At 58.4% G+C, this 16,014-nt stretch overlaps 1 protein-coding gene across 9 annotated transcripts; it reads right to left on the bottom strand.

Annotated features, from left to right (window-relative positions):
• Positions 1 to 414: 414 nt before the first annotated feature.
• On the bottom strand, positions 415 to 14,884 carry AIFM3 (apoptosis inducing factor mitochondria associated 3). Of its 9 annotated transcripts, XM_036014246.1 has the most exons (23): positions 14,819 to 14,837; positions 12,741 to 12,803; positions 12,529 to 12,669; positions 12,087 to 12,257; positions 7,797 to 8,010; positions 7,451 to 7,560; positions 7,111 to 7,220; positions 6,971 to 7,015; positions 6,645 to 6,741; positions 6,457 to 6,569; positions 6,137 to 6,223; positions 5,605 to 5,696; positions 5,365 to 5,495; positions 5,148 to 5,263; positions 4,987 to 5,058; positions 4,828 to 4,891; positions 4,207 to 4,283; positions 3,987 to 4,104; positions 2,665 to 2,763; positions 2,307 to 2,382; positions 1,646 to 1,750; positions 1,001 to 1,021; positions 415 to 776 (listed from the first exon to the last, which is right to left on the bottom strand). In XM_036014246.1, exons 4-23 carry the CDS (start codon positions 12,115 to 12,117, stop codon positions 737 to 739), a joined length of 1,818 nt encoding a protein of 605 aa, XP_035870139.1. In that variant the 5' UTR covers positions 12,118 to 12,257; positions 12,529 to 12,669; positions 12,741 to 12,803; positions 14,819 to 14,837; the 3' UTR covers positions 415 to 736. The 9 variants fall into 9 exon arrangements, with proteins under 9 accessions (XP_035870139.1, XP_028384469.1, XP_035870141.1 ...); XM_028528668.2 differs by lacking the exon at positions 12,741 to 12,803 and having other exon boundaries at positions 14,819 to 14,884; XM_036014248.1 differs by lacking the exon at positions 12,529 to 12,669 and having other exon boundaries at positions 14,819 to 14,836.
• Between the last annotated feature and the right edge of the window lie 1,130 nt (positions 14,885 to 16,014).

Here is a 16,014-nt window from a genome sequence, read left to right as displayed (position 1 = left end):
TATTCTCATTTCTCCTTAATAGCAGAGACTCAGTTTCTTCACCTGCGATATGTGGATTCGGGAAGCTCTGGCTGCCAGGAGAGGCGTGAGGGCTGTCTCAGGACCCAGCTCCCACAGATCTAAGTGGGCAAATGCCCCCAAACTGCCAGACTTGTGCAGCCTCTGAACTCTGAGGAAGCCTGTCTTGCCCCAAGCCCTTTGCACCTGCGGTCTCCTCTACCTGGAATGCCCTTCCTTCAAAATCCAGATCCAGGACTGGTTGGGGAAGCCCTTCCTAAACCCCCCGGGGTAGAATCAGTTACTCCCTCCTCTGGGCACTCGGTGTAGCACTGAGCAGTCTGTGGTTGTGCCTGTCTTCCTGTCATCTACAGTCTCCCTCATGAGTGCCCAATTACAATGGAAGTCACACAGATCTGCAAATGTGCATGTTTTAATTTTGAGATAACGTCTAGTATGTTGCAAGGTCCTACAGGGGACCAGTCCCAATACAGGGAGAAGAGGCAGGGCCTGTCCCACCTCTACTGCCAGTGATGGCAGTCCAGGCCTTGGGTGGTTAGCATCACTTGGAAGCAGTGGAGGTGTCTGGAAGTGAGACAGGCAGCTGATGGCAAGCACTGGAAGGGCTCAGGTTCTGCCCTGGGGGATCCTGGGAAATTGGAGGTTGGCACCTGCCCCCAGGGCTTGGTCTCTGTCCCTGGTGCCCCAGCATGCCTGCCCAAGTCTGCTGCATGCAAGCTCAGGATCCTTTCCCTGTGAGCCAGGACATGTCACCGGTCCTGCAGGAATGAAGGGATGAAGAGTCAGAGTAGAAGAGACCAGGCTCCCCACTCAGCACCAGGAGCAGCTGGCCCTTGAGGATAGCAGGGCCCGCCCTGTGCCAGACCATGGTGCCCAGCAGGGATGTGTACTTGGGCAAAGGGACAAAGACCATCAGGTGCAGGCTCTGGGTGGAGGTGGGAAAGGCTCAGAATAGTCAACAGGAAGGACAGGATACACGTACTTGCTGTGCAGCAGAAACAGCCTTTGCGAGGGCAAGAGGAAGAGACAGAAGGCCAGGGAAGAGCATGTCATTTGTGTTCCCTTTTGGTTCTCCACTGTTTCTAGCCTGAAGCCTACCCCCATCCCGTGGCCTCCAGGCTTTTCTCAGTCCCTGGGGGCTCTTTGTCAGCAGGTAAAGCCCACAGGGGGACTCTCATTGACGCCCTGCTGGTATGAGGGTAACGACTGGTGTCCAGTGTCTCCCAGACCCCAAACAACCACCCCACATCTCTGTGCAGGGCATCCCCAGCTGCGCTTCCCCACGTGGCTTCTGCCAGGCTCAATACTACCATGTCCAGTCAGATGTCTCAGGCTCAATGATTGCCCAAGCAGTGCGCCTTGACCCCTCCCCACAGCACTGGTCCTGCCTTGGGACATGGCCCCTTTTCCTTCAGTCTCTCAAGAGCACATATAACCAGCCCACTCCTAAATCACAACCTATGTCCCACATGGCCCCATTTCCCTGGGAGCCTCAGAGTGAGGGGGACCAAGAGTGGGGGGACTGGCCCTGGAGGGCTGTGAGGCAGCTGACTGCCTTGGAAACGTTGAGTCAGTCCTTGGGTAGCCTTCTAGCCCTCTGCCCCAGGCCTCTGATGCCCACACTCACTCCACTTCCCGCTTCCGGATGGCACGGCCCGAGGCCAGCACCTCAGCCACCTTGGACACGATAGGATCGTAGTTCATGCTGGCCACAGCGATCACCTCGTCGCCTCTGCAGGGAGAGGGTGGCTGAGTCCAATGACTGCCTAGCAGTGGCCCCTCTTGGAGACCCTGATGCACTCCTGTCCACCTGGGACCCAGGAGGGTATCTTGCCCAGAACAACAGGAATGTCCTGAGCACCCGACCCTCCCTGATTTGCACTTTAGCCTAGCATGGGCTTTGGGCTCCTGTGGGACGCCCATGGAGGTTCCAGCCATACTCTTCAGTGGGGTTCAGGCTCCTGTCCTGGGATTACCACTCTCATAGATTGGATTACCAATCTATGTGACTTTCCTCAGTGTAAATGTGGGTGTCAACACCCCCCTCGAAGAGCTGTGCTGATGATAAAATGTCCTGCCTCAATGCGTGGCAGCTGGAGGAGTCATTACTTCCCCATCTCCTCACCATTCCTCAGTGGTGCCTCCTGCCTAGCTCTTCCCAGTGCCACTCAATCCACCTTTCAGGTAAGAAGAACCCTTCGTCTGGAGCAAGGTTTCTCTGGGATGAGCTCCCCCTACCGACTGAGCTCCTGCTGTTTCGTGCCCCTGCTCCTCCCCGTTGCTCTCACTTGGTGTAAAAAGCCACGAACTTCAGCTCCTCCAGATCCCCTTGGATGATGACATCGTCGAAGCCTTCTCCGTACCCTGTGGGCCAGGCAGGAGGGCAGCGCCCACGTGAACTCAGCAAAGGGGATGGGGCTCCACCGCATTAGTGTCCCATGCCCTCCTAACTGTCCCCTGTACCCCTCTCCAGGCCTAGCTCTTTATCCTTTTAGGTAGTACCTGGCCCTGCCCCCAGTGAGTGCTTTATAACTTTCTATAGCTGTCGTGGCCCCGCCTAGGATGCTCATAGCCCCGCCCCAACGCCAAGCCCCACCTCTGAGCTCTAGTAACACCTTAGCCCCGCCCCGCTCGAGGTTTAGTTACCCGCGTAGCGCAGGCTTTTGCCGAACATGGCTGTCCATAGGTAGGGCACGGTGCTGATCTCTGCCTCCTGCGCCAGCATGTTCTGGGCCGCCACGCGCCCTGCGGGATCCAGAAGAGTGAACGCTCCGACCCTAGCCCCTGCCACCCCTATACTGCCTGCCTCCGGCTCTCTGGGACCCCTCACATGTGGGGTTACTTCTTGCCTCCCCAGAGGTCAAGAGGTACATCACTGTACAGCCCAAGCTTGGTTGCAGCTGATTGGTACAGAGGGGGACACCTAGCTCAAAGCTGGCCACTTAGATTGCTTCTCTGGAGAAGTCAAATGAAGTGCCCTGGATCTGGAAGGTGGGCTTCCTGGGGATGTGGGGCTGCCAGGCTGTCTCATGTGAGCATATGGACAACTATTCAGACTCATCAAGTCTGAAAAGGGAGGCAGGAAAACAGACATAAATAACCTGGAAGCAGAGATGCCAGGCACACCCCGGGCCCCAGAGAGAATAGCGTGGGTAGCTTCCTAGTTCATGAAGCCCCACCCCCACCCTCCCATTAAACCTTAATTGCACTGATGCATAGCCTCTGCTCCTTAAAACCTAGCACCAACCTTGGATCTGAGCAGAAATTGGTACAGGAGTGGGGTTTCAGGCAGCAGAGGCTCAGATAACACACAGGCAGAGGGGAGGGGAGGTGGGTGCAGGGAGTCTGGGGTCCTCCCTCTAAGGCAGTCGACTTGCTGGCACCTGCAGCTCAGGGGCCCAGACCCGGTGTGAATAGTGAGCACAGCTTCGGAGGTTTGGTGAAGGGAAAATCTGTTCCTCAGAGAGCACTGCAGTTCCCCACTGAGCCCCAGGTCTCCAGGCCCAGATGGCCACCTTCCAGGGGTCTGCATGAGGCATCTGGGCTCCGAGGCAATCGAGTGGCCCAAGGGAGACAGAGGCACTGAGTGCGGAGCTGGCCCACGTCCCACTAAATCCCCTTTTCTCTCCCTGGTGAATGTGTGTCTGAGTATAAGAGAAAAGGCAAGGCTATTGGAAGGACAAGTGGGGGTGGGGCACCATAGCTGGCTGAGTGGGGCTTCCAGGGGCCAGAGGAGGGAGGTCTCTGGAGATGGGCCACACACAAGGCTTGCTCTGTGACCTGGCTTGGTGATCACCTGGTTGGGGCTGACCCAGACAGGCCACCACAATGCTTTGAATGGCCCTGCAACCAGCAGCCAGGACCCAAGGACAGCAACTGAGGGATGGGCCCGGGGCGGGGGGGGGGGGAGGAGGCCAAGACCCCGAGGCAGCCTCCTTGCCCTTATCCTGCCACGGGGCTGGCCATACCCTGGGCATGAGCCATCTGCCAGTGCGGGATGTTCACTTTCCGATTGTTCCTCCAGGCCAAGGGGAAGGTAACTGCGTCGCCAGCGGCAAATACACCTGGGACGTTGGTCTGCATCATCTGTGGGGAGAGGGCCCAGGACTCTGTGGTTGGGAAGGGGGCCCTGGCCTGGACCTCCCGTGGCCCCCAGCCAGGTGCCCTTCCCACCCTACTGAGTCCCACCTTGTTGACAGGGATGAAGCCTCGGGAATCCAGGTTGATGCCGCTCTGCCTCAGGAAGCCCGTGGAGGGCACCGCACCTGACAGGGTGGTGCCTCTGTGTCCACTTCTCTCACCTCATTGCTCTGTGTGACCCACACCCTCCACAGGCCACAGCCCAGCCCCAGACTGACCACCCAGTGGGCTGTATACCCTGCAGCTTATGTGTCCTGCCACTCTGCCTGGACCCCCACGTACCTGTGTCACCATTACGCCTCACATGTTGTCATCTATAGGAAGTGGTCCAGGATGCCCCCTGATGGGTGTGGGCATACCATGCCACCCCAGCCTGTGTGTTGCCACCTCTTAGCTTTGTTCCTCCCCAAACCAATAGCTCAGCTGGATCAGGGACCAGGTAGAGGCATGTTTGTGCCCTGCAGCCCTCACAGGGCAGGCCACAGAGTCAAGTGCGAGTGGGCAGTGCTCACTGGCAGCGCCTGGGCCAAGCCCCGTACATGTATAATTCCCCAACAGCCCTTTGAGGAGGGTACGATCCTGGTCCCCATCTGACAGATGCGAAAACAGGCTCAGGGACTGGCCTCAGGCTGTGTTCATTCACGTCCGCCCGCCCACCCGCCCACTCACCGATGCCCACCACGCAGACGTCGGCCCGCACCACCTTGCTGCTCTTCAGCACGACCTCCTTCAGCTGTGGGGAGGAGGCAGGGGAGCAGTGGGGCCCAGCTGCTGGGCACAGGGAAGAGGGGACAGAGAATGCAGCAGGGGGTGGGGAGAAGGGCCCACCTTTCCCTCCTGGGCCCGCAGCTCGGACACCTCTGTCTGCATGTAGAACTTGACCCGGTTGTTCTCAAACATCTGTCAGGGCAGGTGGGCGGTGGGCAGTGGGTGAGAGACTGGCCGGGACCGGTCTGGTTCTGACGGGCTGGGGACCGGTGTGGACTCACCTTCATGAGGGCACGACCCACACGCTCCCCCAGGAACCTCCTGAAGGGCGTCTCCTCCAGTTCCACCACGGACACTGAATGGGCCTTCTCAGTCAGGTAGGCAGCCACCTCCATCCCTGGGCCAGGGATGTGGGCAGCGGGCTGGCACCGCGTATCTCCCAGAGCCAGTACTGCCTTGGGATCAGCCACCTCCACCCCGCCACCTACAGCTGCTCACCCAGAAAGCCGGCTCCCACGACCACCGTGTTGCGGCCCCGAGCCAGCCTGACCACGCGGTTGGCATCCTCGGGCGTCCGGATGGTGAACACATTCTCCACCTCTTTGCCTTTGCAGCTCAGGGTCTTAGGGCTGCAACACAGCCAGTGTCAGTGAGGTGCTCCTGGCACCCTGAGCCCTCCCACCCTGGCCAGTGGCCTGCCCAGTGCCCAACAGAGGGCAGTGGGAGAGACACTCCCACCTGCTCCCTGGTGCCAGCAGAAGCTTGCTGTACTCCAGCTTGAAGCCATCCTTGAACACGACCTTCTTATTTCTCACATCCACTGTGACCACCTGCAAACCAGCCCCCCAGGCAGAGCATGGATCTGGCCCTGGCCACACACGTCCAGGTCCCGCAGTATGCCCAGAGTCCGGCCAGACCCTCTAAGCAGCTCCATGGGGCTCCTCCTGACACCTGGTTGTCTTTCCTCTCTCACCTGGATATTCCTCCACCCGAGTTAAGCTTCTCACATCATCTTTTCCTCAAAGACTTCCTTATACCCCATAAGCCCCACCAGGTTCTCCCAGCCCAGCCCCGAACAAATCATCTGTGTCCCCACACACTTGGGCTATGCATGTGCCCATGACCCTACCAAGAAGATCCAGTGCAGCCTCCCAGGCCAGGAGCACCCCCAGGTGCCTGGGCAGCAAGGCCAGGAGGGCAGAGCACACCCACATCTTCAGGAGCCTATGTGTCCTCACTCCCTTCATGGTTCCCCAGCCTTGTCCTCTACCTGGGCCTCGGTGAGCACCTCGATGCCATAGGCTCGGAAGAACTCCTTGGGCCTCAGGGCCAGCTGCTCGGGCTGGGCGTCCAGGGACTGTGGGAAGAGCCAGCTTGAGACGGAGCCGTGCAACAGAGGACCTGGAGCCCAGGGAGGGTGGAGCCAGCCCCAGGTCACACACAGGCTGCAGGATAGAACTCAACGAGCCCAGATCTTCAAAGTCCAGGCCCTGGCATGAATGGAGCAGGCAGCTGGCCAGACCCCCAACGGGCAGCAACTTGACTGCTCCCAGAGGGACAGAGCCCTGTCTCCACTCGTCCCACCCCCACCTTGCTGAGCTTGGGCCGGTCGTAGGGGAGGTGCCGGTCCAGCGTGCACAGGACGATCCTATCCGAGAAGCCCTCTTGCCGCAGAGTCTCTGCACACACCAAGCCAGCTGCACCTAAGGGGAGGGGGCTGTGGGTCAAGGACCACTCCTCCCCCATCCCATCCTGCCTGTCTTTACCCCACCACCGACCTGCGCCCACAATGAGCACGTTGGTGCTGCCGCTGTGACCAGCACTTGGAGAGATGCACTTGGCCATCACCTTGGTCCTTCGCTGCAGCTGCAAGGCCTAGTAGTCGCCAGAGAGTGGGAAGTGGCTGGGAGCTGGGGTCACAGCCAACCTCCTTATGCCATAAGCCCAGCAGTCCAGCCTCACCCCCACCATGCACCCTTCACTCTGCTCCCCAGCCACCCTCACCAGAACCCCTCCCACCATAGAACTTTGCATCTGCTGTTGCCTCGACCCAGACGCCCTCCTTGGCTTTCCCTTTTACCTGAGCCCCAAGCTACCCCCTTACCTGCTTGCTGGCCCGGACATACACCTTCTCCTTCTCAATCTTCACCTGCAAGTGCTATGGTGCTCAGAACCAGGCTTTGGGGGCTCCAGTCCCTGACCGTGTAGCCCTAAGCTCCCACTCCACCACACACCCGGCCCCACCTGGAACTTGTGCAGACTGTCCAGGCCAGGGAAGTCCTCCAGGTCCCCGGTGCTGATGTTGAAACAGGCACCATGCCAAGGACAGCGCACCCGGCCTCGGGATAGTACACCTGAGGGGGGGCAGTGCTGAGCTGGGGCCACCTGCAAGAGTCCTCCAAGGATTCCCGCTGACCCTCCCACATAGCCCCGGAGACTTTTCCCCCAATAGATGAGGAACTGGGGGTCCGGGGAGGAGCCAAGCTGGGCTGGGGCCTGGAGGAGCTGGGGCTTGATGGTGCAGTGGCCAAGCCCACTTCAGGAGGCCACACCCCCACCTCCCCTGTACACAAGGACAACTCACCTTTCACCAGGGGTGCGCCATAGTGCGGACACTTGTGGCCCAGGGCATGGAACTCCCCATTGTCCTTCACCAGCAACACTTTGCCCCAGCCCAGCTCCACTTCCCGCATCCTGGGGAAGAGCTGTGCTCAGAAGTTGGGCCAGATGTGAGGCACCACCTTCTGCCAGCACCTCCTCCCAGATGCCAGCCTTCTGGGGAGCCGGCCCCGACCAGCAGAAGCCACAAAGGCTGTGGCCAGGATGGCTACTCCTGGGCCCCTTCTAGGCCTCCTGCCCACCTTATCTGTGGCTTATGCTTGCCCTCCCACCTTGGGCTCCCTGCCCCCTGTGCCAGGCCCAGCACCCACTGGCCATTCTCGAGGTCCTTGACATGACAGACGGCAGCCTCCACACAGTCCTGGGTGCCAGGGTAGGAGTGAGGGGTGGGCAGGCGCTCCTCCGAGTGGAAGTGGCGGGCAGTGCCGTTGCCCTGGTAGGCCCGAGGGCTGCTCTTCCCGCTGGCCGATAGCTCCTCCTTGCCCCGCTCCTTCTCCGGCAGCACCACCTCGATCTTGAGCTCCACTGTGGGCAGATGGGGGGCACCGTGAGCCCCTTGCCCACCCACCTCCTCACATACCCCAAAGCTCTGGGCAGGGCCTGCTCTTCTAAGTGCAGCTTCTCCCCTGCGCCTGGACCTTTCCAAAAAGCCACCGCACCACCAGCAGAGAGCCTTAAAGCAGACAAGAAGCAGGGCAGGGGCAGCAGGGACGGGCACTGGATGGGCTTGCATTGATTTCTGCATGGTTTTATTTCAATAGCAAAATTAGTGAGGGGAGCACAAAAGAAGGTCCTTCAACCCTGAAACTGCCCTTTCTCCACGAATGCATGTAGGGAAAGAGCCCTGGTGCCATGAGTTTTTCTCTGAATCCAGGAGCACGGCCCCCAGTGAAAAACAATGACTCCCTTGAGGGATCAGGAGCACGTGTATGGTCTGACTCAAGTGAACACAGGGCATCCCAAACAGGTGTAGCTCAGATCCTGGCTGGTGAATCTGGGTGGTGGGAAATCACGGGTTCATTGTCCTATGCTTGCAACTTTCCCATAGATTTAAACTTTTTTTCAAAATTGAAAAAAAAAAAAAAAGAAAGGAAGAAGAAGCCCTGGCCAGACAGCTCAGCTGGTCAGAGTGTCATCCCAATGCACCCAGGCAGCAGTCTCGATCCTGAGTCATGGCGCACACGAGAACCAACCAACGGATGAATAAATAGATGGAACAACAAATCAACGTTTCTCTCTCTCCCTTCCTCTTTCTTTTCTAAAATCAACAGAAAAAAAATTTTTTAAAGTGTATGCAACTTAATTTCAACTCCTTAAAATAGCTATTCTCACCAGTTTGAGAATCCTTCAGCATTTACCAAGCACTGTTTTTTCAGCATCTGCATGTGCACGGGTCTGGGGCTTTGCGGGGGACTCCCACCTGGGGGACTGCGTGTGGACGAGGCAGACAGGGCATAGCACCCCCCCCCCCCACAACCAGCCTCCACACAGAAGACACGTTCCCCGCCTGCTCCTGGGGAAATTCTAGAGGGGAGTTAGCTGGAGAGTGTCATTTTTTTTCTTTATACTTTTCCACATTTTCCAAATTCCCTACAATGTGCCTGGGGTATTTTTCTAATTAGAAGGGAACAATAAACAGAATTTTCAGCAGCGATAATCTGGCCTCCTGGGTGGGGGCTGTGGGGAGGAAGGCTGAGCGACGGGAACTAAGTCCCTGGCACAGCACGGGCCGATGAGGGAGCAGGAGGTGCCTCTCCTGACTCTCAAGGCACCAGACGTTCCAGGCCTTTCCCAGCTCACTTCTCAATCCCTCCACCTCAAATCCGGCACTCCAGGAGCAAAAAACCCAGAGTCACACCTCCTGGCCTTTGCCTCTGCGGTGCCCTTGGCCCAGGCCACCATCCCTCCTGGCCCTGGCTGACTCCTGCCCATGCACCTAGACATAGCTCAGGTGTTGCCCCCCCCCCACCAGCTCCTGCATGCCCCCCATCTCAAGCTGTGCTAATCCCCTACCCTAGCCTGGGAGCCTGGGGGGCAGCCCTCCCATCCTCAAGTCCGCCCCCCCAACCCAGCTCAGGCCTGGCCTGGCGCAGCGGGGGTGAAGGCCCACTCCATGATTCCAGCTGGGCAGGAGGGGCACCTGAGCACACCACATGCCGAAGCTGTTGTGTCAGGTGCGGGGGGCGGGGTTGGTTCTGGGTGGAGTGGGTTTTCCCCTTCATTTTCCGCACTCTATGTAATAGTGTTAGAATGTTTTCAGAAGAATTAAAAAGAAAAATACTTTGGACTCAGCTGACACCAGCTATGTCAGCTTTAGAGAGGGAGCTCAACAGAACGGCCTGGCAGGGGCCCAGATAACAGCCAAGCCAGGCTGTTTTCATCGTCCACCAACCTCCAGAAGGCTCCGGGGCCCTGCCAGATGCAATCTAACTGGAAACCATTAAGTCAGGAGCAGTGGTGGGAAGGCAAATGGGGAGGAGGGTCTCTGCTCACTCACAGAACCAAAGCAACCCTAACTCCATGATTCCCAGCTGCCATGGGACCACGGGCCCCTGCCTTAGCCCCTTTGGGCAGAAGCCCTAGTTATAAAACGGAGAGAAGAACACCTGCCTCTCCAGTGACGGTGAATGCTGAAGGAGATAATAACCCAGAGCAGAAGCTCAACGGATAAAGTTGGGCAACAATGTTTGATTGGTTAGTTCAGAGCTTCCTGGTAGCCATGGTAAGGAGGGAAAGCCTTTAGGTAGCACCTGTGGCCTAACAAAAGGCAGGTGACCAGATAGATACCAAGAGAGGTGCACTCCCTCCTAGTTCTGAGCTTAGTAAGAGTCTGGCCTGGAGCACTTCCTATAAGGAAAATGGTGCCGCTGAAGCACAGCGGGTGGAGAGGGAGCTCACGAAGTGTATGCTGATGTGCTCTGAGCCACAGAACCGAGCTAGGTGGTAAGTGAGGAATTTATACAAAGACCTTCTACTTGTTCTGGTTTCCCTGTGGTCCCTTCTGACCTCAGCTGAACCCTCATGGTCCAGTGCTTTCAGTCCCACACCCCAAAATTCCCTGAGTCTCACCCCGGACCTGCCCAGGATGTGTGCCTGGGGACTGAGCTCCTGCCCTCCTGCCAAAGCCCCACAGGGGGGTCGCAGACAGCCCAGCCCCAAAAGAGGACATAGTAACGTTTTGCAAGTGCCACCTATGTGCCTGACCCAGTGCTAAGCACAACAGCCCGCACAGGGGGCACAATTAGCCCCATTTTACAAGTGACAACTCAGAGACTCAGAAGGGTGAAGTCATCTGCCCAGTCACACACCCAGGAAGGGAGGACGGATTTGGACTCCAGAGGCTAAGTTCTCAGCACTGCCGCTGGTGCAGTCTATACTTAAAGTCTTGGGGCCAGCGGCCCCAGGCAGGCCAGCCCTCTGCGTCCCTTTAAAGGAAACTACAGGTGGCATCTTCTGCCCAGAGTCTCCTGCCAGCTAGGGCCATCCAGCATCCTCCTGCCTGGCGCCGATGGGCAAAGGCTGAGGTCAAGGCAGTGGACATCATTTGCCCGGGTCATACACGGAGGCAGGGAGGGTGGTGGGATCTGGCCCTAGGCTGAGTGTCTGCAGCACAGGGGTGACAGGAGGGCAGGTGTGGGTGAGTCCCTCTGCCTGGCAGGGCGTCACGCATCTCCTCTTGCCCCCAAGTTCTCCCTCAGACCCAAGAAGAGGAGAAAAGGCTCAGGCGTTCTTAGGTAATGGAGCCGATGGGTATCAGGTAAGGGGAGCTGGGGCAAGCCAAACTGGGCAGCGTGGCCTGGACAGGGTGGGCGGGGCACTGACTGGGCACTAGGAAGGCCTCTCTCTCGGCCTCCTTGTTTTCTTCTGTGACACGGCTGCCTACCTTGCTTTCTTGGGTACTGTGAGGATGGAGGAGGGACAGTGAGGCTGGAGGGAGAGCTCAGCAGAGAAGTCTTCAGCCTAGAACAAACCCAGGCCATCCCAGCACCCTAGGACGTCCCTACCCTGAGCTGAAACTTCTTAGGCCAAGCAGGGGGTATTTCATATACAAATGGAAAAGCGTGCCCAGAGAGGCTAAGTAGGTGGCCCAAGGTCACACAGGGGTCAGAAGAGGTTGGGATCTGTCTGTCCAATCCATTCTCACAGAAACTCTGAAAGGTCAGGCTCATTTTGTAGAGGGGACAGTGAGGCTCAGAGAGATAGCTTACCAACCCTGGGTCACAGAGGGGCTGAGGGTGTCTGTCTCCAGAGCCCCCCTTCTCCACGCTGGGGGACACAGCTGCCCTTCCCCACCCTGTGCCAGGAGGAACCCTCCCTTCCCCTTTCCAAGAGTCAGCTGCTATTCGCACCACCAGCACCCGAAGTCCCAAATGAAGAGGAAGGGTCACTGGAGGGGGGCCAGGCCCCCAATCCCTTCCTGCCTGCAGCACATTAACATTCGCAGCAGCGGTAGAAGCAGCAGAGGCTGCCACCCAGCCTGACCTACTTCGGAGGCAGTGGGGGAGGCGGGGAGGAAGGTGGCAGAAGGAGGGAGGAGGGTGGAGAAAGGGGGGAAGGGGTGGAGAACAGAGGGAGGGGGGGAGCAAAAAGAGAAGAGATACCTGGCTTGGGCTTGGAGAAGCAGCCTCCCATGGCGAGTGGCCTCAGCTGGGCGGGAGGCAGGCGCACAGATGGTTGGCTGTGGGAGGCTAGGATGCCCCTGGTGGGGCTGGACCCCCCAAGACCCTTAGAAATGCTGGTGTGGCCATCCCTGCAGGAGCTGCCTTCAGAACCTGGGGGGGGGCATCAACGGGGATCAGGGCTTAGAGATAAAACCAGTGTGGGGAGGGCCTTCTGGAATAGGCCCCCACTGCAGCTGGAACCATTGCATAAAGGGGAGCCAGACCCCAGAGGAACAACGGGACCCTGAGGGCACCTCCCCTCCAGGCTCAGCACCCTCACTCCTCACTCCCACCTTTGCCCAGGCTCTACCCACCACCAGGGGAGTCCCTTTGCCAGACTTTTAGGTCCAGCCCCACAACTGCCTTGTTCAGGAAATCTGACCTGATTTCTGCTGCCCCTTCAAAATCCTGTAGCCTGGAAGCCCTGAGACCCTCCTTTCTCCTCAGAGGCCACCACAGCTGGGGTCAAACCCCAGATCCCCTTGGGCAGATCAGAGCCCTCCTGTCCTCCAGTTTCTCCTTCCTACAATGGGATGACATTTAGTTGTCTCTGGTCCCTGCACCCACCCTGGCTGCCAGCCCCTGGATACCCACCTCCTTCAAGGGCAGCCACTGCTTCTTGCTCCCTGCCCAACAGGAGACCCAGCCTGCCAGGCCCTGGAAAGCAGGGCAAGGGGGCAGGGGTCCAGGCAGCAGCCCAGCCTCCACCCCTCCTCCCAGTGTGAGCTGCCGCCAGGAGGGCTAGGGGGTGGGGCTGGGCCAGTCCACTAGTCCCCAGGGAAACCCAGCTCCATGGTGAACAGAAGTGGGCAGCAAGCCTGGGCCTGATCAGGTGGGGGGAAAGGGAGGCCAGGCACACAGTCCTGTCACAGACCATGCCCAGCAACCATGAGCTCCCCCTGACCTTCACTCTTCACAAATGCCCACCAGGCCCATGGTGCTGAGGTCAAGCCCAACAGCGGATGGAAAAACTGAGGGGCCAAGGATTTGCCAAGGTCATGAAGTAGGTAAAGGCATCTTGGTGACCTCCCACCCCCTTCCCACCTTAGTTCCAAGAGGGGCAGGGACCCAAGAAGCCCACATATCTCTCTGCAGGAGGGCTCACCAAGTCAACAAAGAGAACCCTGCGGCCAAGGAGGCCTCAAGGCCACAGGATGTGCTATCTAGGAGGTGCAGCTTACAGACTGGACTTTGGAAGACCCAGGACGAAAGTTTAGCTGCCGTGTTTACAACTGACCTCCTCACAGTCTACCCACAGCCATCCCGTTTGTTTCCCCTGGAAGTTCTTCCTGAAGTCTAACTTGAGGTGAGGCCGAGGCTCACCAGGTCTAGTCCAGATCCCAGCAAGGACCCTGGATGGGTAGCTGAGGGCAAGGGGGTCAAGAAGATAGGAGGAAAAGGTTGGGGGAGGACCACCTACCCCCTAGCACTTGATCTTACCTGCCCTATTGGTGCCCATTATAGGCCATAGGCCATGGCACCTGAAGGCCACCTGGCCACACCCATGCTCTTTTCCCTACTGTCACCAAGGCAAGTCTGTAAAATGTGGCCACCACCTGCACTGCCTGCACCCTCCCTGTGCACAACAGGGCCCCTCCCCAGATCCTGGCTATACCACTAGCTTAGCCCTGCCCACCTCCTTCCAGCCTGAACCACAGATCCCCAAAAAGGTGGGACTTCAATTTGCCACCAAGTGTCTGTTTAGGCTGTTCCCTCCCATTCCAGGTGTCCAGGTGTTTAGACCCTTCAGGGCCGTGAGCCTGGAAACAGATTTGCTGGGGACTGAAGCTTCTCCAGGCCTACTGTGTGCTAAGCCAGCTTAGCGTCCTCCTGTCTCCTGTAGGCCCCGACACCTCCCCTCAAAGGCAGAAGCCTTTGTCAGGGGCATGACAGGAGAGGACCCCAAGTTTTTGTGGAGTGCTTTCTTTTGCTTACAAGCTGCTCAGTGCCAAAAACAAAACAAAACAAAACAAACACCGCCCCCCCAACAGTGCCTGAGGGCTGACTACCCACTAGGAGCCAGTGTCCTGTCCCAGACCCCTCCTCCCAGGGGCCCAGCTAGTGCATGCCGGGGAAGAGCCTCTCCTCACTCCCTCTTTCCTCCTGGTCCCACTCTTCACCAAGGGTGGTGTGGGTCCGTCCATATCCACACTGGAAGGCTCCTGCCAACTTCAGGCCCCCAGTGGCTTCCAGCCTAACTCCGGATGACATCCAAGCTCCTCAGCCAGGCGTTCGAGTTTGGGGTGCTAGCGGTCCTCACCTCCTTCCCCACGGAGCTCAAGTGCAAACCTTCTGTGCACTCTCCCTGCCTTTGCACGTGCAGTTCCTTTATTTGAGATGCCCTTTCAAGCAGCCCTCACACATTGCCCAGGTCCCCCCACCACACCGGGTGGCCCAGGAAGGGAGAATGCCACACAGTAGGTCTGTGGGGCAAGCGGGGTAGGGCCCACGGGAGAGAGCAGAAGAAAGACGGGTGCTCCCACCCCAGCTTGTTTCCCGCCTCCCCCCCTCCACCCCCCGCCCCCCGCCCAACCGGCTGCTGGCCCCTAGTTCCCAGACCCGAGAGCGCGCACACTAGTCCGGGTTACGGAGGCTGCTGGCAGGAACCCGGGGGCAAAGGTGGGGTCGTGCTGTCGGGACCGGGGTCCCCAGAGCAGGAGGCGGGCGCTCACCTAGGCTGGGCACGGGCGTCAGCTCTCGAGCCGCTCGGGACCGCGGCCGGGAGGGGGGGTGGGGGGGAGGAGGAGCGGGCGGGGGCGGGGCAGGCTCTGCGGCGACACTGCGGCCCCGGAGCCGAGCCGGAGCTCTCAGCCCCGCCCCGCCGGGCCGTGCAGGTTGAGCTGTCCCGGGTCAGGGGCCGGTCGTCGGCCTTGGAGTTCGGATGCGAGGTGCGGCGTGTGAGGAGGCAGCTAAGGGGCCCTTCTGGCCATAACCGCTTTGGCTGCTTCTGGGACCCTTGGGATCCTCGCGACCCCCAAGAGATGCCAAACTGGGGCGCACACCGGGTCTGATTCTTCTGCTGTCCCACTGTCTTTGAACCATCCGTAGGCAGCATGGGGAGAGTTGAATCGCCCAAAGAACCTCTCCAAGAAAGAAAACCCAAATCAACTCCCACCTGCTTGCTCCCCAGACACCTTCCTTTACTGGCTCTGAGCGTTGAACCTCCCAGGTCTCCTAGCTTCTTCCGTCCCCTCTCCACACACACATGCTCCATTCTATCTTAACTTATATTTTATTATTTTCTCTTTCCCACCTGTTATTATACCAGAACTTCCTGGGTCCCCATAAATCCTGGCCCACCCTGGTGTTGTGACCCTTCCTCCAGGAAGCCCTCCTTGACCGACACTTCCAGATTCCATCAGGACCTGATATGACTCCTGGACCTCAGTGTTTTATTGTCCCGACTGTCCAGGTCCTTGAGTTATGGTTTTGTCTCACCAGCAAACTGGAATTCAGTGACTATGTGGGGAATGAATAAATGGCACATTCCAGGGAAGTGATGTCACATCTATCACTCAACATATCAGGGCCCACCAACTCTGTTGTCCTATTACTACTCCTTTGGTGGCTTCAGTTGGGTCCTCATTTTCTTCTGCCTCTTCTCTTTCTTGGCCTTGCTCTCTTCCTGTAAGGATGACAATAAGACAGCAGTAATGGCCCTTTAATTATGCCACACATCACCTAGGGGGGCCAGTACAACACCCCCCCTCCCTCATTTTACTGATGGGGAAGCTCAAAGGCTGAGTCTCCCCTAGGGGCAGGACCAGGGCCTTCACGGGTCACACTCACGCAGGGTGTGTGGGGTTCAGGCCATCCCTTTGTGGCCATGTGTGGTTTTACAGTTTGATTGTTGCCACTGCCATCACTG

This window comes from Phyllostomus discolor, chromosome 13 (genome assembly GCF_004126475.2).
Source record: "Phyllostomus discolor isolate MPI-MPIP mPhyDis1 chromosome 13, mPhyDis1.pri.v3, whole genome shotgun sequence".
In the NCBI taxonomy this organism is placed as follows: Eukaryota; Metazoa; Chordata; class Mammalia; order Chiroptera; family Phyllostomidae; genus Phyllostomus; species Phyllostomus discolor.
Note: the sequence above shows the minus strand (reverse complement) of the source record. Positions and strands in the feature narration are given on the sequence as shown.